Source organism: Penicillium vulpinum, assembly GCF_028829585.1.
Source record: "Penicillium vulpinum strain IBT 29486 chromosome Unknown utg000002l_segment0_segment0, whole genome shotgun sequence".
Taxonomy (NCBI): domain Eukaryota; kingdom Fungi; phylum Ascomycota; class Eurotiomycetes; order Eurotiales; family Aspergillaceae; genus Penicillium; species Penicillium vulpinum.
This window is the reverse complement of record NW_026643242.1, coordinates 2290037-2310268: the sequence shown is the minus strand read 5'-3', so window position 1 is coordinate 2310268 and position 20232 is coordinate 2290037. Positions and strand designations below refer to the sequence as shown.

Genomic DNA, 20232 nt, shown 5'->3' with positions numbered 1-20232 from the left:
AAGAATACATATATCCTTATCAACATTTCCACCAGATGGATGACTTCGGGCGAACGCTCACAGGTAGTCAGTCCCTACGACTACGTATACATTATTTGTTGCATCTTTTCATAATAATATAGCTGAGCCAGTGCAGATATCAAATTTTACATGTCTACCAGAGAAAAATAATAAGTGAAATTGTATGGCCATTCCATTATTTCAGAAACTATTGCATCCACCTCAGTTTCCATCCGCTTTGCAGCTCTTCTTATGCTTCTTCCAATCAGCCTTTTGACAGTCTCTCGAGCAGTAATTTGCTTTATGACAACGTGAGCAAGCCAGCAAACCTGAACCATCGGCTTGCTTGTCCTTACCACAAACCTGGCAGCTATTCGAATCTTCGCCACTTGCATGGCTAGCGGATAGAATTGCAGACATATCAACGGGCTTGTCAACAAGCACTGACGCGAAAGCTGGAGAGATCGCCATCCGTACACAGTGCTTGGCAAGATCTTTCCACCCAGGGAACTTCGGCATGAAATTAATGGGTACTGTCCCCTCCCCACATGAGCACAGAACCCTTTCGCCAAATTTGATTGAGAGTGGAATATTTTCTGTCCTAATGTACTCGCAGCTGGGCTTGTGAGGCCAAGATCGGCATCGCTCGGTCCAGGCAGGGACAGCTTCCTTCCAAAGATAAAGATCGTCTTTGGAGGTGCGAATGGATGTGGGAGAATGGCTGCTGCGCGACATCGATTCCAGCGCAGGCAAGATTTTCGGCATGAGATCGATGTAAAGAGGAAGGACTGCAGCGTCAAGAACAACAGTGCGATTCGGAATATCCATTAACATCTTCGATACGAAAACCAGCATTTGCACACCTTTTTCTTCGGGGCATTCGATACCGTAGACGGAGGCCTGAGGCCCGGATATGCCACTGAAGCCTAGGAAAATGTGGAATAAACTGTCCTCGAAGTCCACTCTGGCCCGAATATTCGGTGAAACCGACAAAGATGGGTTGGACTTGAGGGCACTCTCTTGTGCGGACCACATCGTCGGGAGATGCGCTCGTAGCCATCTTAGTCGCTCAGAGGAAGGATTGCTAAAGTTTATGGCAGGGAGCGATGGGAGATTGACCTGCGGCATATTCCACGGAGTGGGTAATCCCGAATCCAAGAACACGGGATACATAAAGGATGGCAAGCTTGACCAGTCGGTGGACTTGGCAACGTCTGCGATGAGCTCAAGGTAACATGACTTGCGAGTAATTCTCACTCTTACGGTAGAGTCCAAAACAGGAACAGGGAAGTCGAATTTGAAGCCTGACCCCTTTTCAAGAGACAAAACATAGTTGAACGGGGATTGTAAGGATCGCTTGACCGCGCTGCCATCCTTAAGTAGAACTTTTGATTGCCCTGATAGAATTTGAACATGACTTGTGAATGATGAAATTTGGCCAGTTTTCTCGTTGACGGTGGCGGTGATCGTTGTTTCTGAGTTCCTATCAGGATCAACTTCGTTCTCGACGTCCCCTGGATTAAAGCCACAGATGGACATAACATCGCTCTGATGTGACTGGTTCTTGGTAATATAGACATGTTCAACATCCTGTTGGTTTGCAGTGATGAAGATGCCCATACGGGAAAATATCCTGATTGTTGTAGGAGAGTGCGGAATAGCCAAGGAGACAGTGGCAGTATGTGGGTCTTGAAGTAAAATCTAGCTTGGTACATAGAAAGAAAGAAACATTGGTGACGTTCCCTTCCATCCCAACTGGTCTTCACAAATTTCCACCTGGAATGAATCGCTGTACCTAGATCCTTTGGTTTGAAGGCTACCAAATCCAATCTGAGGTTCTGCAAACATGTTTTGCCACTAATTGGCTGCTTGAGATGAAGATTGTAAGATAGCATGGAGCGGAGGTGTAAAACCAACTTTCATGGTTTCGGCAATAAAGGGATCTAGCTTGCTTCGAGGCATCTGAAGGGTAACACTGACCATAAATGGCATGTTCGGCCAGCCCTGCAGGGTCTCGGCTTGGGCATGGGTAGTCAAGCTGTTTGGTGAGCCTTTTAAAATATCGACTGGGTAAAGACCTTTCATATAGATCCAGAAATTCAGCTCTTGCACATAGGTATTGGCAAATGCAAGACTGGTGTCCTGATCCATGAGACTAAGCAATTTTTCCATTGCCTTGTTCCAGTCAGTGCTGGTGCGTGTCTTGACAAGACAAAGAAAAGCGACAAAACTCGCCCGGTTGTAAGTTGGTAGAGATAGCATTCGTGTGCTTTTAATTCTGGCAAGTAGCTTCGAAAGATCCTCATCGGCAAACATTTTCAAGAAAGTACGCTGGAGAACATGTGCTAGGCCGACGGAATCAAAGTGAATGAGGCCCAGTGTTTTGACAGGCATGTCAGTTGGATTCAATGGCCTCTTCCATGCAATTCGCGCGAACAATTGTCCAGCTTCGGATGAGGATCCTGACGTGTCTTGACATAATGCTTCATCTCCCGCAGAAGAGAAGGCAGTGTTTGTGGCCACTTCCACAGGCACCAAGCCGAGAAGCGAGGTGACCGTTGTCACTTCTCCACACAGAAGAGATTCAAGAAGAAATACCTGAGTTTCCTGGGTCCGCACAAGCTTTTCTGAATAAAGTGTGGCCGATAAGGTATTGCGAAGAAGCGGTGGAGTGGCAGTGAGCAAATTCAAGGCCCCGAGATGATCAATAAGGTTAGATGTGTCAATAATATCAAACACAAGTGGTGCTGAGGCGTCCAAATAGTGTTCGTCATCCAAGACCAGCGGCATCAAATGATAGCGATCGCGGTACCAATGGGAATACTTTGAGGAACCAATGGCGCGCATGTGTTGGAGGGCGTAAGAAAAAGCCACCGCATCTCCTACAAAGAACCGTAGTGTGATCAAGTTGGCCCTGGAATGCCCTCTGAACGACTTCGTCCAGGCGCCGAACTCTGTCTTGACGGTTTTAACAATTTCATGAAGCTCAGGTTTCTTGGAAGAAGAGCGCGAGTTAGGCAATCTTGACTCAATTGGAGCATAGCAAGAGCCTATATGGAATTCAAGCACCGGGTCAGTCCCGTAGTGCAAAAACATGTTTTCATCCTTGGGCGCAAACATGGGGTTGGAATTGGCGGCGAGGGACCAAATTGTGTCATCAGTCTCGGTCACCGAAACCCCAGTAGTTCTTGTACAAATCACTGAGATCACGGGTGGTTTCCAAGCACGCAGGCGCAGCAGCTCGGATTCCGGTTATCACATTTACCGTCTCACCGAGCACAGACTTTTGATACTCTTGAGAAATTCTCATTCCATCATCGAGTTTCTTCTTAAAGTGACGAAGAACATCACCTTCTCTCTTTTCTCCATAGAAGCGCCACATATCGCGTACCCGTTCGAGGGAAACACGATCGCAAATCCTGATTACTCGGCCATACTGACTCTCTTGCCATGCTTGCAGCGAGGTCGACAGGGACAAAAGCTTGGGTATATGGGTTTGCAATAAATCGAGGGAACCTTCATCGATGCGAAAATGATAGAATAAATTCCAGATCAATTGTTCGTTGGTGCCATCAACATCATCTAGCACTAGCGACAACAATACGATATTGCGAGCTGTAGGGAGTTTCCCAGATTAGCTACCTTCTAGAACTTGAAAAATGTGGATCAGTCGTCATACCAATCACAGCGGTGTCTACATCACAACATGTGGCATCTAAAGAACGCGGGTCGCGAGCCTGCTGTTCCGTGTGTATAGTGAAGAGAATATGGCGAACATCCCCACAACCAAGAAGCAGCAGATTAGCTTTTTTTCTTCAATGGCAGATCTTGAGTTAAGGAGATAGCAGGTGTGTTGCTGAGGGGATAGAAGAACTGGACCAAATTGGCGATCTCTGGGGCCAGCATTTTGACTCAAATAGAGTGTGGTTTGAGAATCCAGGAAATTATCTCAACATCAGATGATGAAGACATGGACATTTTGATATAATGAAAAAGTGAAAAAAGTGAAAAGGTGAAGGAGGGAAGATGTGAAGAATAGAAGTTTCAGTGGGGCGTTGACGAACGCCAAACGCAGTTGGAAATGAGACACGGGTAAGTCAGGTCCTAGATCATATATGTCAAGATTGTCTAGTATTTGCATAGCCTGCATAGGCTTTGGGATATTTACTACGCTATTTGTCCTAGTCTCAACGGGATGCGGCATATTTTATTAACATGTTACATAGATTAAAATGAGGATTGGTCTATTCCGATAAGTAGCAGTCCCCCAATATATGAGTGCTAATATCACCATTTTTCTTGATATTATATGAGGCATCCTTCATAATGGCCCGGGGGCTTCGAGATACCTACCTAGGTAGATGTAGGTCAAAACAAGGAAAAAGCTACGGTCCCAAATAAGGCAAAAACACAGTTCTGTTGACCTGAGGTTCTGGATCCACGCGACAAACACCGAGAATATAATTCGATCCCAGCAGATCTGAAATATTTGCTAACACAACGTTGACGAGTTGGAGAAGAGAGCGTTATCGATGAAACTCGTCACCACCTGCACCATGAGTGTGGGTATGACCATCAAGCACACAAACGCCAGAAATCGAGACACAAGTCAGCAGAGAAATTTCAGTAAAGCTATGATCGAAGCCTACGGGGCTAAGCATCCAGCCCAACTATGCTGTGTTGAAAGTATAGGAAGGTGGACTATTGAGAATTAGGCCTAAGATTAAACGTAGAGAATTGGCGCAATATTAGTGCATTCAGATAGATAAAATACTTATATTACAAACTATACTACAGGCAGAATCCGAGCTGACACACTTGTAGTTCTAAAATACCATACTAGGTCGCGTGAATCAAGACAATGTACACTAGGTGTGGAGATTTCGATGCCGTGAGTGCTCAAGCTGAACCTACGGTACTCGCGGATCTGGTAATGCTACAGAGCACTTGGATCTAAGAGAAATCTAAAAGCACCCTCATTTTGTCGCAAGGCATCGAATGACCCGACTTCGACAATCCGCCCTTTGTCCATCACAATGATCGAATCACTATTCTTGATAGTCTCCAGTCGATGGGCCACCGTGATAATTGTATAGCCCTGGAACTGCTCACGGATCACTTGTTGAATGAGTCCGCTAGTCTCCGAGTCAATAGTACTGGTGGATTCCTCGACTAGAACAATCCTACCGCGAGAAGAGCGAAGCAAAATAGCGCGGGCAAGCGAGAGAAGCTGCAACTGACCTAGCGATAATGGCCAGGCTTTCATCGGTACGTCGAGATAAAATGTTGGCGAGAGTCCAGTGTCTATAGCTCTAGATTGTAAGCTGGACCACAGGCGGACTTTCCTCAGTGTTGCAATAATCTTCTTGTCCGTGGAAGTTCCCAAAACATCCAGGTTCCCCCGAACAGAATCACTTGAGATGATGAATGTATCCTGTGGGATTGTGATTATCCGAGATCGTACCAAATCCCGGGAGATTGAGCTCAAATCCACGCCGTCAATCTTAATCATTCCCTCGGCTAGATCAATCATGCGCATGAAGCTAAGGAGCAAAGATGACTTGCCACTGCCAGTTGGTCCGCAAACGCCAATTTTGCGGCCAGATTTTACCTTGAAAGAGACACCATTGAGGGCGTGGTCCGATGCAGATATTTGTTCTCCCGTGCTAGCGTAGTCGGAAAAAACGTCCCTCAGACTTATTTCGCCACTGTGAGGCCATGACTTATGGATCACACGCTCATTTTTGGGTTGGGATTCAGGGGCTACCGTCGTTGCAAAATTTCTGATGCGGCAAATGACGCTGAGCGATGTATCGAAGTTCGCCCATGACTGAACTGTACTCATAAAAATCATATTGAGCATCATTATCACGTTCATACTGATGCCGATATCACCAGCTGTCATAGTCCCCGTGGACGCGACGATGAAGGCAACATTGGCTAGCGCTATGCAGGCAACGACCAAATCCACCACCAATGTGACCGATTGTTCAAGAGCATTCAGTGTATATGATGGTGCTTGTGAGGCATCTAGTGCTCTGCTATTACCGAGAGCATGTGCATTTTGCCAACCGAAAGCACGGATTGTAGTTATTCCCTCAAAGGTTTCCACAAAGCTGTTTGGGAGTGAGTTCACTTCTGCGGAAATTCCTCTTATTTGCCGACTAGCCGCAAGGTACTTCCGTTGAATGAAGTAGACAAATATCGCAAGAACGGGGAATACGAGGATATTGTATGCCTGTGACAAGCACAGCAAAATAATTTGAGCCAGAAGCTTGAATGCCTGACTTCCTAGAGCAGCAATCTCACGGGGAAGCTTACGATCAATTTGCTTCATATCCTGATTAAATCCCGACAGTGTCGTCTCGATACCGGTGGATGTGATGAAAAACAAGGGAGCGTTTATGACTGTTGTAAGCAGTTGATCGTGCAGTCTGCGACCAGAGGTTGGCACAACAAGGAATTCAATAGTGCCTATTCCTGTCAATAAGACCCAGTGCCAAAGTGCCAATGCAAAATAAACACCGGGATACAAGGCTACTCGCTTTCCAGTGTCATCATCTTCTGCCCACAGTCGAAGCCAGCCCTGAATTAGCATGGCAAAAGCTGCGGAGGAGATAAAGATAATTATAGGAACCAGGAATCGGTATCTTCCAATCGCGCCGATGTAGTGTGCGTAGATGATACTGTCTGCGGGTTTTCGTAACGATTCCACTGATGGTTCGAGAGTCGAGAAAACCGGGCTGGGGATGTTGATCTGTTGGACATGCTTGCCTTGTTCAAACCCAGGTGGTAATATTACTTTTGGGACATCCAATTCGCTGTACCATGCCTGGATTTTGGGTTCATCCCAAGTCCCTTGCTCACAAATAGACCCATCGGGGTTGAGAATGACGATCAAATTTGAGTATTGAAGGAGATCCGCTAGATTAAAGGTATTAGTCAGTCCCTAGGAGAGTTTAGATTTGTCAAGAGTTTACTCACTTGAATTGGTAGTCAAAACCACTGTCTTGTTGAGTTCACGGAGCAGGCCAACCGGGCCCAATAGCCGTTGGGTCACGCGATGTGCAGCCCGTCCATCAAGAGCGCTAAGAACATCGTCTAGGACCAGAATATCTAGTTGTGAATATACCGCTCGAGCCAGTGCCTTCTTGGGATTAGTTGATGTTACTTCGCATCGGATTCAAAAGCTTACCAATCGTTGCCTCTGACCCTCAGAAAGAGAGATACCGCCATCTCCTACCAGAGTATTATCTCCATTTGGGAGTTGAAGCAGATCAAAATCTAAGTCACAGGCATGAAGAACTTTCTGGTACCACTGTTCGTCCGTCACCCTGCATCCCGGGGGTCCTGCTATGATATCTCTAACCGTCCCATTTCTCAGCCACGAAGATTGGGCACAGAAAGCCATGTTAACAGGAAAAGTTGATACAGATCCGCTTAGAAGCTTTAGCTCTCCCAAAATTGTTCTGACAAGAGCCGTCTTCCCCGATCCAGGAACGCCAGCAACAAGCACAAGCCAACCAGTTTCAATTTTCAGACTAATGTTCTTCAGCACTGGCTGATCTCCGGTATCACCTAGGACTGTTGCAAAGTTCACCGCGATGGCGTGGCCATCATCAGAGTCCAGAGGCCCCACCGTAATATCGCGATATTGATCCTGGCCTGTGTAGATGTAGGCGAGGAAGTGTTCAATCTGGCCTTCAGGAAGTTTGCGGCTGTCTTGGTGGTCGGGCTGAAGGAGGAACTTTTGTATCCTATGAAATCCCGCTGCGACTGTGATAAACTCTGGAAGAATGAGTATGATTGAAGTTGCTGGTAGGGTGACCATTTGGATCAGGGCAAAAGATGTGAAAATGAGATCCGCATCAAGGGCGAACCTTCCGGTCAGTTTGGCGAAAACGGTATAGAGTCCAAGTGTGATAGAAGGACTAACAACGTTCAAGAAACTTCCTGCAAATCCATCTTTGTTAGCTATCAAGAGGATGATCAGGGACAATTCTTGTCTTACCGCTGGCTGCCATGATAACGTCGAGCCAGGCCGTGACCAAGCCTGCTTTCAGTTCAGTGTCACGCGAAGCTTGGACTTTGGACTCCATTGCATGCGAATAGCCCATCATTTTGATTGTTTTAAGATGCTCTAGTATTGTTCTGATGAGACTGACTCGATCCTGGGTCGCATCATCCCACGCTCTATGTTTCCCGACAAAATGCTTCGAGGCGTATTTTCCACTTTGACAAGTCACTGGAGTAACATATGTAAATGTCAGCAACAATCAGAATGGGTGAGAACTTTTTCACTTACACAATACCAAGATTATCGGAACTACGCCCGCCCAACCCAGTCTCGATGTAAGCAGATATGAACCCAGGGATAATGAAAGGAGTGAGGACCATATAACATGAGCCCACCCCATGACCATCTGAACATCTTCCACGTCGTTTCGTATTGTTGCAATAGCAGAATGGCTATTGTCACTGCATTGTAAGATCTTCTCGTGAAGAATGCCGGTCAGTGAACCCTTGACCGCAATCATCACCCGTCGCTTGGCAGCATCTCGGCGACCATTCAAAATCTAAACTCTTTTAGGTTATTATTCGTCACTGGCTGGACAGGGCTTACTGACAGCTGATCCTATGTAAATTAAAATCGTTGCAGAAAGCAATTTGAAGCCTTGAATCTGCGCTTTGTCGCCAGTCGGGGCATCGTTGACGTAGCGGATTAAGCGCGACATTATCGCGGGCTGTGCGTAGCGAAGACATATTGCACCCAACGTATACGGTATAACACAAAAGTTCTCACGTAATGTGCATTTCAATGTTGCTAGCACTAGGGCATGTCTTCCCTCTGGATTCGCTGCCAACTATGTTAAAGAGTCTGCTGGAAGTCTCGTGTCGAATATCGTACCACTTACATCGGTTTTCCCAATAACACTTCATCTTCTCTTTGAGAATATCAGACGAGATTCGTTTGGGGAGCGGTAGAAGGTCATTAACAGTTCGCAGTGTTGGATTTGTCGACCAGTAGAAAGTCTGGTTGAAAAAGCTTTCTGTTTCTTCCACTGAAATGTCCCGCCAGGGCTCACGGAGAATTAAATTTTTACTTTTCAATTCCAAAAGCAGGAGTACCACTTTCACAACCAGCAAGGTGACATTGAAAGGGGAAGGCAGACATGCGCGTTCAGTTGTTAGGTGCAACGCGGTTGCTTGTGCAAGGTCAACGCAAACCGAAGTAATTAAAAGCATGTTTAATGAGTCAAATGGGTTTATCGTCCTGCTGTGTCTCAGGAACGAGAGGTATGGAATCATCAGGGATCCCATAAAGGCACCGGCAGCCCTCCAGATATACACTGCATTAGACCCAGCTCGAACTTCTAATGTCAAAATTATCAGTTGTAGCAGGACCAGGGTGAATGTAGTTATCTACCACTCGTGTTAGACCTAGCCATCGGCAGCTTGAGAAAGGTAAGAGGTAAAAGAAACTCAACTTACCAGTTTAAAAAGCCCTCGGTAATTTGGTCTCACTTTCACTTGTTCCTTTCGTAGGCATAGGTATCTCCATTGCGCATATATGTTAAATAGGATCGTTGGTCCAAGGGTGTACAGTAGATAGAACAACCAGCTCGGCACACCGAAAAAATTCGCATCGGTTGATCCTCGTAGGGAAGGCGAACAAAGCCCATCTTCCCCGAGTGGGTGATGAGATGATAATATGAACATTACCATCGTATTGTCTTCTTGGGGGAGAACCAGATAGAAAAACTACTGGAGATCGCTTGAATGAAGCACAGTGAAGCTTCATTCAACATGATTTTGAGGGGCCTGAACAGCCATATATACTATGATTCTTCTAGAATAGCAGTCAAGATTCATTGTCTTGAAGACTACATGGAATATGCGTATTTAATGAGAATAGCAACAAAGAGAGCGCCCTATAGCGCTGCCTTGGCGGCCAATGAGCCTCGCGGTAATAAGTTTCAGCTGGATCAATGAACTAAGGGAAATGGGTTTGCAATGCGAAACCTTTTGTCTTTTGAAATTCACCTTGAACAAAGAAACCTATAGGGCCAGAGATTCCCAGCGGAAATCTCCACTCCCATCAGGTGCCTAGGTGATTCAGTGTGAGATATTTTAGCTTCTGCCTGATTTCTAGCCTGTGCCAGGGTGAGAGCGTAGATATAACGTGTTACATGAGGTTTTAGACTTGATCAAAGTCCGATCCTGGCTACATATTTACATGTGCTATCCAGTGGTATTTCAAACCAATTTATCCCAGTCCATCGTGTCCAAAAGAAAGTGATTCGTAGCCACACCCAGAGAGCTCGGCTCAGACATTTCAGGATATCTCCACGGTCCAAAACTCATAAAGTCCTCTCCTCCAGCACCATATGCCCTCTCGAGTACATCGAAATCCACCTGCATATGTATTGCCGTATTATCTGAATTGGCGCCAAACACACCATCAGGCTGCAGTGTCTCGGTAGCATGCCCGAAATTCGACATTATCTGCCTTAGTTTGTTCCGGATGTCCGACACAATCCGCGGTGGCGCCAAAGGCGTATCCTGTTGGCTGGCTACCCGTTCACGCGCCTCCCAAGCCTGAAAAACAATACGAGAAAAGACGATAAAAAAGGGGCGGCCGTTCTCCTTGGCATCCATGATGCGGACCTCGTAGTTGTTGCTCATGACCTCCCACGCCTGGTCCGCATACTCCTCGGCAGGCCTCTTCTTCAAAGCTTGCAGGATGTGAATGTACGCGGGGAATGGGAAGTGGAATTCAACAAGCCACAGGTATCCTTTGGTGAGAGGCGACGTCATAAGTTTAGTGTCACACTCCAGCATGCGCAGCGCGTGAAAAATTCCAACTTTACGCTGTGCATCTGTCTGCTTCACAGAGACCGTCGAGTATCGGGAGTAGTGTTGTAGGAGACGATTCTTAGCTAGGTAACCGCGCATCGTCCAGATCGTCATGAATTGCAATGGGTTCTCTGGATTGTAGAATGCAAAGTATCTATCCTCGATCGCCTTCTCCAGCTCCACAAGCCGCTCTGCCTCGTCTCCTCTGGTGTGTGGGAGGTTGGTCGTGTTCAAAAACGGATTGGTGAAATCGAGGTGGAAGGTGCTGTGACGGACAAAGTCGGCGAGCTCACTACGCACAACGGCAAAGACCATCTCTGTTGGTCTACTGTTTGTTGTGGGTGGGGTTTTCATCTCTGGCTGAAGCTCAAAATCATTAATATTGAGGGGAATGATGCAGTCCCAGGTAGGAGCCAGCGACACGGTCTTATAATCGGACATTTCACAGATGCGAGTATCGAAGATAATGAGCGACCACCACAGTCTTCGACGCATCTCCGCCTCTAGAGGGGAACATTTCCCGTACATCGACTCATTGTCAATACCTATCCGCTTCGCAATACGAATAGCAACGCTAAGTAGTGATGAGAGAGATGCAGGGTCCGTGTCAGGTCTGATCGACAGCTGCAACAATCAGCGAGTGCAGAGAGGTCGGTGGGGCACACCTACTAAGTACAGATAGAATGCGGTCAAGCACTCAGGGTCACTGGAGCGTAGAATAGAAGAACCCCGTAACGCTTGCTGGCATGCAAATTGATATCCTGTCAAGAGATCCTTTTTAGAAGATCCGAACAAGACACTGCATTGATCTTCTGTGAGACTTAGAATGGAGACACAGTAGATACTGAACATCAGTGCTTCGAATGTGGGATTGATATTAGCGATATCGCTCGCAGCATCGATGATACGTGTTTGAAGGGTCGGTGTATGCGTTACTCCGAGAAGAGGATTTACGTTATCCAAATAAATCTGCCAGAGCCTAAAGATATGCACCTGGGTTGGATGCAAAGATGAAAGGTCGAGATTTCCTACTACTGAACCGAATAAAAGGTGGTCGTTGGTTTGGCCTTGGAAAGTATGGTTCCATGCCTTCTTGATCACAGCTTGGCGCACATAATCGTTGTCATTCAGAAACCCGGTGTCGTTTTCATCGCCTTCGCCGTCCTTTCTGCCATCGTCCTCGGGGTCTACGGTCTTTCCTCATTATCAATAATCTCCACGACCACTCGCAGAGTTGGTAATACCTTTTGACTCATGGCATGCCAGATATTCCTATTACATGATTAGTCATTCAGAAAGAAGTCCACGGGTATGCCCACCGTGGGCGTGTTCATCAAAGAACAGAACATATTCTCGTACAATGATTTAGACTTGACTGCTGGACTTTCTCTTGGCGGGCCAGAATCCATGTCAGCAAGTGTACCTTCCGACGGAGCACTCTCTGAAAGATCATATCGCCCCGTCTCGCTAGGATCGATCTTGATGTTATGCTGACGAAGCAGGCTCTCATAGTGTCGAAGGCGCGCTAGTAGCTCTCTCTCGGAAAATCGCCGGCGTCGCTGGCGAGTTGCTTGCTCGCACTGCACGCAAGCACGTACACAGTTGAGGCAAGGGAATGTACGATCACACTTGATCTTGCGTTGCTGACACAGCACGCAGGCCAGCACGCGCTGGGTCTTGGCGATAACGGTCGGTTCAGATGCAGAGATTGGCGTCGCCATGGTATGAGACTATCGATCCTATCGATCCTGTACCGGCAGAAAGCTTGCTAATAGGTGCCCGTACCCCGACGCCTGTACCCCGACGCCTGGATTGCTTGAGTGAACAAGGAGAGGGAAAGGAGAAAGTCGGGGTTTATGAGGTCCGAGACCCACGCTACTTGCTAACCCTCGCACTTTCTAAACCCCGACCATTGCGTTGAGCATCCTTTGCAAAATCCGAATTCTTCAATCAAGTTTTGTTCCCTGTGACCCTTTAAATATCGGAGTTTTCCTCACTATTCATTATGATCCGGAACATCACCTCTGTTGCATTGAGACCGAATCGATCGCGTGTTGGCTAGTGGAGTTACGAATACCGCAATCACCATGTATCCACGATGCACTCCTGCCTCTAACGCCACAAAACCAGCTACGATAGACGCTCCAGAATTGTTGAACAAACATAGCGAGACGATTCCGGATGTAGCAGACAAGGCCGAAGGACCAGTCAAAGCTGGAGGCCAGCCCGAGAACCAGTCCACCCTTAGGGTTGTCTGTTTGATCGTCTCGGCCTTTGTCGCGATGTTCCTAGTTGCGCTAGACAGAGCCATCATCTCCACGGTATGAGCATTGTACATTAATTCCAGTCAAATTCTAGCGCTAAGTTATAGCCAATTGATAGGCCATACCCAAAATCACCGATGAATTCAACTCTTTAGATGACGTGGGCTGGTACGGAAGCGCCTACTTGTTGACATGCTGCGCATTTCAACTCTTGTTTGGCAAGCTGTACAAGCTCTTTTCTGTCAGAATCGTCTTCCTTGCCAGTATTCTAGTGTTTGAGGTTGCCTCTGCTATCTGTGGAGCGGCTTCGAATTCAGTGGCCTTTATAATCGGAAGAGCGATCTCCGGAGTCGGCGCTGCTGGTATCCTCGCTGGAACTGTATGTTGAGTCCAGTCCCCTGCCCACTGTAACAATTGCTTACAGGTAGTGCTCAGATAATGTGCATCATCCATTCCGTGCCTCTCCAGAAGCGTCCACAAATCCAAGGTTTGTTCGGCGCCCTTTTCGGTATTGCCTCCATCGTGGGTCCTTTGATCGGCGGTGCCTTTGCATCGAACGCAACGTGGAGATGGTGCTTTTATGTCAATCTGCCAATTGGTGGCGTCGCCATGGTCTTCATTGCCTTCTGCCTCAATGTCTCCAAGCAAGACACAGCGAGTGTCTCCTGGGCCGACAAAATCCTACAACTAGATTTCTTCGGCACTACCCTTCTGGTATCTAGTGTGGTCTGTCTGGTATTGGCACTTCAGTGGGGCGGCCAGATGTATGCTGTAAGTTATGTGCGCCATTATTTTCAACCACAACTGACGGTATGTAGTGGAGCAGTGGTCGCGTTGTGGCTTGCCTAGTTCTCATAGGTGTCTTACTTCTTTCTTTTGTCGCCGTTCAGATCTTTCTTCCAAAGACAGCGACCCTTCCAGTGCACATATTCTCACAGCGCAGCATCATTTCGGGCTTCTGGCAGACATTCTGCGTCGGCTCTGGAAACTATATATTTGGTAACAAGACCGCACTATCAAGTATCATACCCTGTTAATGACTTCAATTACAGTGTACTTCCTCCCAATCTGGTTCCAATCCATCAAGGGCAATACTGCCGTCGAATCTGGCATCCGGTTACTACCGATGATGCTATCAATGGTAGTTGGCTCAATCGGTGGTGGAATCACAAACTCCAAGATCGGATACTACACCCCGCTCGCGATCATTGGATCATGCATCATGTCCGTCGGAGCCGGTCTCCTCACCACCTTCCAGATGGACACCAGCGAGGGAAAGTGGATCGGATATCAGATCGTCTACGGAGTGGGTCTGGGCTTATGCTTCCAAGTCCCCAATCTCGCCGCGCAGACTATCCTTCCGAAGCCCGACGTACCATTTGGATTAGCACTAATGTTATTTGGCCAGCTAATCGGGGCAGCCATCTTTGTCTCAGCTGGGGAGAATATTCTGGCTAATCAGCTCGTGAAGAGACTTTCCGGGCTGCCCGGGTTTAAACCCAAACTCATCACCTCTGGGGGTGCCACGGAACTGCTGAATACAATGCCGGCGGATCTGCACGACACGATCCTCTACTCTTACAATGAAGCGCTGCGAAACGTGTTTCAGGTCGGTTTGAGTATTTCGTGTCTGACACTACTAGGTGCGGCCACTCTGGAGTGGAAGAGTATCAATAAGAGGCAGATACACCCCGACACTGAGAATAATGGGCTAGCTGGAGGGGAGAAGACTATAGAAGCGACAGGGAGTAAATAGAATAAATTATGGAGTAGGGGGGGCGGTGTTTCTCTCATGTCGCACTATATATATATATATCGGAGCCTGGAATATCGGAGCGTAATGCTTAGATATAGTGGTCTTTTTGACCTAGTGTGTAACTCGCCAGTCCAGGGGCAGGTTATAACAGTTTCCTTCTTTGACTGCTTACCTTGGAGAGCCACATTAGAGGTAGGCAGTTCCTTTGGCTTTGTTTTGCCTTGTTTTATAGCATTATAATCCTATGCCAATAAGTTGCTACTGTGTATAGTCTCCCAGCGGTGTAGTTGGAAAATACAACTTTATTAGGACTTGACCTCCAAAACTCCAAGGGCTACAGCTCGCCAGCTCCAACTTCTGCGCCCGGTAAACTGCCGATTACTAATCGGAAAAGTGCCCCGGGGCCCGCTCCATACGGTTGCTACCCCTATTTCTGCAGGAGGCGTCATGGGTGTAATGATCTTCACAATATTTCCGTTTCTATCTCTTCTCCTACCGATGGGCTAGATAGGCACCCTCTGTTGAGTAGCATGGGTCTAATAATGCCCCCACTCCGAATTATGCCGAGTATACATTGCAGCTGAGGATTAAACCAAAGTACTGCCTACAGCTCCCAGACAAATGCAGACTAGTATGGACTTTTTTGTGCTAATTGATCTAACTAACGAGTTTATAATTGCAGATCATTCAAAACCGCCAGTCCTAGAGCTTTTTGCCCGCTGAGTCATCGGCAACTAGCTAGGTAAAGTTTTGGAACTAGACATGAAATATATACTCCATCAAAGGACGGACTCTCCCTTGAGCTCCTATAAAGCCATAGCTGGGGACGGGGGAGAGAAGAAGTCTAATCATATCAAATCTTCTCACAGAGGGAACATATGCAATGGAAAACAAGAAACCGATGAAGGTTATTATTGTTGGAGGAGCAATCGCAGGGCTTACTTTAGCGCACTCACTGAAGCGTGCGAACATCGACTATGAGGTGATTGATGCCTACCCTATCGCGTCGCCTGTTGGCGCATCCATCGCAATTTTCCAAAACGGATGTATGGTGTTGGACCAGCTAGGACTCTATCAGGATCTTCGCTCTCTCGTCCACCCTCTCAAAACGATGAACATCCGACTTTCGTCAGGCAAACTGCTGGTAGGACCTCCTGCAGGAGCACTTCTTGAACAACGGTAATCATCATTGAATTGCTCTGAAATATCATGTCGCTAAGTCAAGCCATATGTGTAGGTTTGGTTACACCATTTGCCTCCTTCCCCGGCAACGGTTGATTCAACTGCTCTATGATCATCTCGAAGACAAATCCAAGGTCCATGCAGGCCATGGAAAAAGGGTCATCCGTGTTGATCACTCTGTGGATGGTGTTGAGGTCTTCACGGAGGACGGCTCCTCCTACTCTGGAGATATCGTGGTTGGCTGTGATGGGATTCATAGTTCGGTACGATCTGAGATGTGGAGACATGCTGAATTGAGCCAGCCAGGAAAGCTGCGGGCTGATCGATCTAGTAAGTGTTGAATGGCAATGAAGCATCTCCCTCATGACACGATGCTAACGGAAGTCTTCTAGCCTTTGTATCGGAATTTAGTTGTTTGTTTGGGATCGCTGAAGCCGTCCCGGGACTGCCACCCGGACAGTCAAATATTGTGGTTGGAAAAGCCGTATCGTTCCTCACTTTTATCGGCCTTAATGGCGATGTTTACTTCTTCCTCTACATGAGGATGAGCGAGCGTCACCAATGGCCCGACTCACCACGGTTTTCCCAAGAGCAAGGAGAATCACTTGCCAACGCCCATATGGGGGCTAACATCACGGAGGATGTCACATTTGGCGATATTTGGATGAAGCGAAAAACTTTCACCTTGCTTCCGATGGAGGAAGGTGTTCTCCAGGACTGGCATTGGGGTCGGTTCGCTGTTCTTGGGGATGCCGCGCACAAGGTTAGTTTTACAACGGAGCATTCGTTTGATTGTGAACTAAGAAATACTTCAATAGATGACTGTCAACCTAGGACAGGGTGGTAATGGTGCCATTGAGAGTGCTGCCGCTCTTGCCAACGCATTGAACGAGGCTAACCTATGTCGCCGAGGTGACCATGTGAGCCAGGAAGAAATTGAAATGGCACTTTCGAACTATCAAAAATTCCGCCGACCTCGTCTCACAAGCATTGCGCGTGCTTCTTATGAACTCACACGTATTCAAGCCCTTGAAGGAATTAAACCATGGCTATTTTTTTCGCGGGTCTTCTTCGACAAAACATTCCTTGCCGACCTTTCCACAGAGCAATTCCGTGGCACTGTCCTGTTGAATTATATCCGAAGGCCAATCAGATTGGACAACAGCCTGTGGCTCCAAGGGGATAATGCATCATTTGCAAAATCACCCAGTTTCCAGATGGTTGCATGTGTGGTCCTTGTTTTGGCTATTTCATGGGCCCTCAGAAAATGATTATTCATCTCTAGTTTGGGGTCTACCTAGGTAGGTATAGAATATATGTAAATACAGGCAAATCAACACTCTTTTGACTACAGTGAAGCCCCGTTCAAACCGAAGGATTGTCGGTGAGCAAATACCTCGGATTCAGGAGTTCCCTCCGTTCTTTTTTTCTTTCTCCTGTTATTTTCTCGGTGTGATGCCACTCTTAGCACGCCAAGTAAAAGACCGCAGAAGTGAATTAACTACTAGATTTCCTATTTCAACAGCGTAAAGAGGTCACTAATGTCCACGTTGGCAGGATCACTCCCTTGCAATGGCAGAATTTGCTAAATGACTTAAATCCTCGACAAAATCCTCCACAAATTGTACGTGCATTGGCTCAATAGAATCCGAACGGTGAGCTAATGCTGCCTGCATCAGAACGGGGACCTTGTTGAGCAGCTGAAGGTCGTCAGGTGCGCGCGGATCCTGCGGTTTTAAGAGGATATGGCAGAAAATGGTCATGATAGCTGAGATGGGATAGAACATGGCGAACCTGTTAGGTTAATAACGTTAGCATAAAAATCACCCAGACGCTTATCTAACTACGAGCCAAAAGGCAGAGAAAAGACTCACCAAACGGTTCCCTCATCAAGCGTGCCTTGCACTAAATTCAAATACAGCAACGATGATCGACTAGCTTCAACAGCTAAGGCCAAGCTGGAATTTATTCCCTTAGACATATCACCGGTATCCTCACTCCACGATTTGCACCGACTGCTGGCCTGGTGAATGATACCCATACACTGGTGGTATTCCAGTCTGTTCATGAGGAAGCGTGTATCAAGCATCCTGATAGAAGGGTTATCAGAGGCAGATGACTGTGACCATTTCTGTGAAGGTGTCGACATTTTCCAAGCGTCCAAGTCATGATCAAGCTTTCGAATTGCCATGAGGATTTCAGCATCTGATTTTTGAAGACCTCGAACAGAGTATAGCTCTCGATAAATGTTTGAAATAACCATGCTTAGACGGAGATCACATGGAAATAACGGTGTACAAGAATCTGTGGTTTCCTCTGTTTCAAGTGCCTTTTCTGATGATTTCGCGATGTAATTAGACGGGAGAGTAAGGTCACAGTCCTCATCGTGAATAGATGGAGGACGACCAGTGCGGAGGAAGAGGCACTTGTCGATGGTGTAACACACCCAAAACAGAGTCCTTACTTGATCCCTTTCCTCTTTGGCGGCATTTGGACAGCGAAGTTGATTTCCGCCAAGCTGGAAAAGGAGACGTACACCAATGGCGAGGAGTATATCCGCAGAACTCAGGTCTCCAGACAACAGTCGAAAGGCACACTGTTAAAGGTCAACTAAAGGCATATGGCACATCATGGAAGGTTAAGGACATACCAGCATCAGGACCGTTTGCAGAGCATCCAATGTTGCTGGAGTTTGTGATACCGTGGGCAACATACGCTGTGCTTCCTTGGCATAATCATTACCGCTAATGGCAGGCAAATTGTGGCGCCGCAGATCAATGGCCGTGACAAATGCCGCAAAAGCATAAACACAAGACACCGCGGAGAGAGATCCAGATGGATGTTGCGGCCGTTGATATGCACGCCTGATAGTCTCAATGAACAAGGGATATTTCACAAGTGGGAAGATTTGATGTCCAGCAGATGACTGGAAAAAGGTTAAATAGGCCTCGACCATTTCTCTTTCTGGTAATTGGGAGTACTTTTGATCTCCGAGAGGTCTGGGAGAGTCGGGTATGGATCTCGGGGTTGTTCCCCATGAATGAAAGAACCTAGCGAATCGATCCAAGTTCTTGCTCTGGCCACAACGAGACTCTACCCACCGTATGCCCTCTACAGAGAAGAACGGAATGCCATTGTGGCGACTGACTCCTCCAAGCTTGATACCGGCAAAATACCATTCACCAAGGAGAGGTTGGAGCACATGCTCAACGTGGAAAGGCGAGAAAATACCTAGAACTTAGTCAGCATGCCATGCGGCGAGTCTTGTTATCTCATAGAAAATGGAAGTACCATTTTTTCCATCTAGATAGCTGTATACAGCGGTTTCGATTCTAGCAACACGTCGTTCCACGCGTGCGAAACTGTCATTACTGCGATATTCATGAGTATCAGCACCCGAGTTCATAGGTAAATGGTCTGTTATGCTAAAGTCTTACCTATATCCGGAGATTTTCTTTCGTTTGGACAGCGGCTTTCTTGTAAAAGTACAGGGAAGGCCATGATGCATGCACCAGTTGCACCGAGGCACGGCGTCATCACATTTGATCTATTTAGTGACAGGGTCAAGTTAACTAGGTAACTTCCCTTAACGTAGTATCAATTTGCTCGCACCTTCTTTGCAAAGCAAGAGTCGCAAGCCAGAGATGTACGTTTCCGCTCAATTTTCCTCGTAGACTCGGACATGGTGGCGAGGACAATAGGAGTTAGGAGACATTTTCTCAATCTCCCTTGAGGGGGAAATTGGGGCTAAAATGGAGGAGCAAGATCCACCGCTGATCAAGTCCGTCAAAGTCCGCACAGAATGCACCTGAGCATTTCTAGGATCTTTAGGCCAAGCTTAGGCCTCGGTGTTCTGGATCTCTACCTGGGTGGGGCCTTGGGGAGATTTCCCGATTAATAAGCGGATAGAGAGGCCTTGGCGCCAAAATCCTGCTATAAATGTGGAAGAGATGGATCAAACTCATCCAATAAGCTAGTGAAGCTAGTGAATTGCTCAGAAAAGAAAGAAAACGGCTACTGGATAAAAGTAGGTTCAACTAGGTCATTTGACTTGGCTCAAGTGTTGTATGGAATCAAGATTGAATATATATATATATACACGGAGTATATATATCTCACCTACGAAGGTACATGTGTTACATCCTATAAGGGTGACCAAAACAATTTTACCCG

General features: G+C 47.0%; 9 protein-coding genes across 9 annotated transcripts; 2 read left to right on the top strand and 7 right to left on the bottom strand.

Moving 5' to 3' along the window:
- Positions 1-222: 222 nt before the first annotated feature.
- N7479_003933 (zinc finger MYND domain-containing protein) lies at positions 223-1620 on the bottom strand (the record flags this gene model as incomplete). The annotated part of the gene is made up of 1 exon (XM_057251630.1): positions 223-1620. One exon carries the CDS (start codon positions 1618-1620, stop codon positions 223-225), a length of 1398 nt encoding a protein of 465 aa, XP_057110955.1.
- Positions 1621-1857: 237 nt separating this feature from the next.
- N7479_003932 (uncharacterized protein) lies at positions 1858-3120 on the bottom strand (the record flags this gene model as incomplete). The annotated part of the gene is made up of 1 exon (XM_057251629.1): positions 1858-3120. One exon carries the CDS (start codon positions 3118-3120, stop codon positions 1858-1860), a length of 1263 nt encoding a protein of 420 aa, XP_057110954.1.
- Positions 3121-3157: 37 nt separating this feature from the next.
- N7479_003931 (DUF4470 domain-containing protein) lies at positions 3158-3906 on the bottom strand (the record flags this gene model as incomplete). The annotated part of the gene is made up of 3 exons (XM_057251628.1): positions 3158-3615; positions 3680-3813; positions 3875-3906. The coding sequence occupies 3 exons, from the start codon at positions 3904-3906 to the stop codon at positions 3158-3160; spliced, it is 624 nt and encodes a 207-aa protein (XP_057110953.1).
- A 1030-nt stretch (positions 3907-4936) lies between these two features.
- N7479_003930 (ABC transporter transmembrane domain type 1) lies at positions 4937-8735 on the bottom strand (the record flags this gene model as incomplete). Its single annotated transcript, XM_057251627.1, has 6 exons — positions 4937-6924; positions 6985-7147; positions 7196-7953; positions 8012-8232; positions 8413-8576; positions 8628-8735. 6 exons carry the CDS (start codon positions 8733-8735, stop codon positions 4937-4939), a joined length of 3402 nt encoding a protein of 1133 aa, XP_057110952.1.
- Positions 8736-8799: 64 nt separating this feature from the next.
- Positions 8800-9246, bottom strand: N7479_003929 (P-loop containing nucleoside triphosphate hydrolase protein; the record flags this gene model as incomplete). The annotated part of the gene is made up of 2 exons (XM_057251626.1): positions 8800-8864; positions 8916-9246. The coding sequence occupies 2 exons, from the start codon at positions 9244-9246 to the stop codon at positions 8800-8802; spliced, it is 396 nt and encodes a 131-aa protein (XP_057110951.1).
- A 1011-nt stretch (positions 9247-10257) lies between these two features.
- Positions 10258-12578, bottom strand: N7479_003928 (C6 zinc finger domain protein; the record flags this gene model as incomplete). Its single annotated transcript, XM_057251625.1, has 4 exons — positions 10258-11481; positions 11527-12051; positions 12102-12129; positions 12217-12578. The coding sequence occupies 4 exons, from the start codon at positions 12576-12578 to the stop codon at positions 10258-10260; spliced, it is 2139 nt and encodes a 712-aa protein (XP_057110950.1).
- A 366-nt stretch (positions 12579-12944) lies between these two features.
- Positions 12945-14877, top strand: N7479_003927 (putative MFS aflatoxin efflux pump; the record flags this gene model as incomplete). Its single annotated transcript, XM_057251624.1, has 5 exons — positions 12945-13178; positions 13240-13500; positions 13557-13892; positions 13940-14120; positions 14174-14877. The coding sequence occupies 5 exons, from the start codon at positions 12945-12947 to the stop codon at positions 14875-14877; spliced, it is 1716 nt and encodes a 571-aa protein (XP_057110949.1).
- An 883-nt stretch (positions 14878-15760) lies between these two features.
- On the top strand, positions 15761-17330 carry N7479_003926 (FAD-dependent oxidoreductase; the record flags this gene model as incomplete). The annotated part of the gene is made up of 4 exons (XM_057251623.1): positions 15761-16056; positions 16115-16389; positions 16452-16822; positions 16878-17330. The coding sequence occupies 4 exons, from the start codon at positions 15761-15763 to the stop codon at positions 17328-17330; spliced, it is 1395 nt and encodes a 464-aa protein (XP_057110948.1).
- A 288-nt stretch (positions 17331-17618) lies between these two features.
- On the bottom strand, positions 17619-19560 carry N7479_003925 (fungal specific transcription factor domain-containing protein; the record flags this gene model as incomplete). The annotated part of the gene is made up of 4 exons (XM_057251622.1): positions 17619-17853; positions 17934-18655; positions 18710-19290; positions 19497-19560. 4 exons carry the CDS (start codon positions 19558-19560, stop codon positions 17619-17621), a joined length of 1602 nt encoding a protein of 533 aa, XP_057110947.1.
- Between the last annotated feature and the right edge of the window lie 672 nt (positions 19561-20232).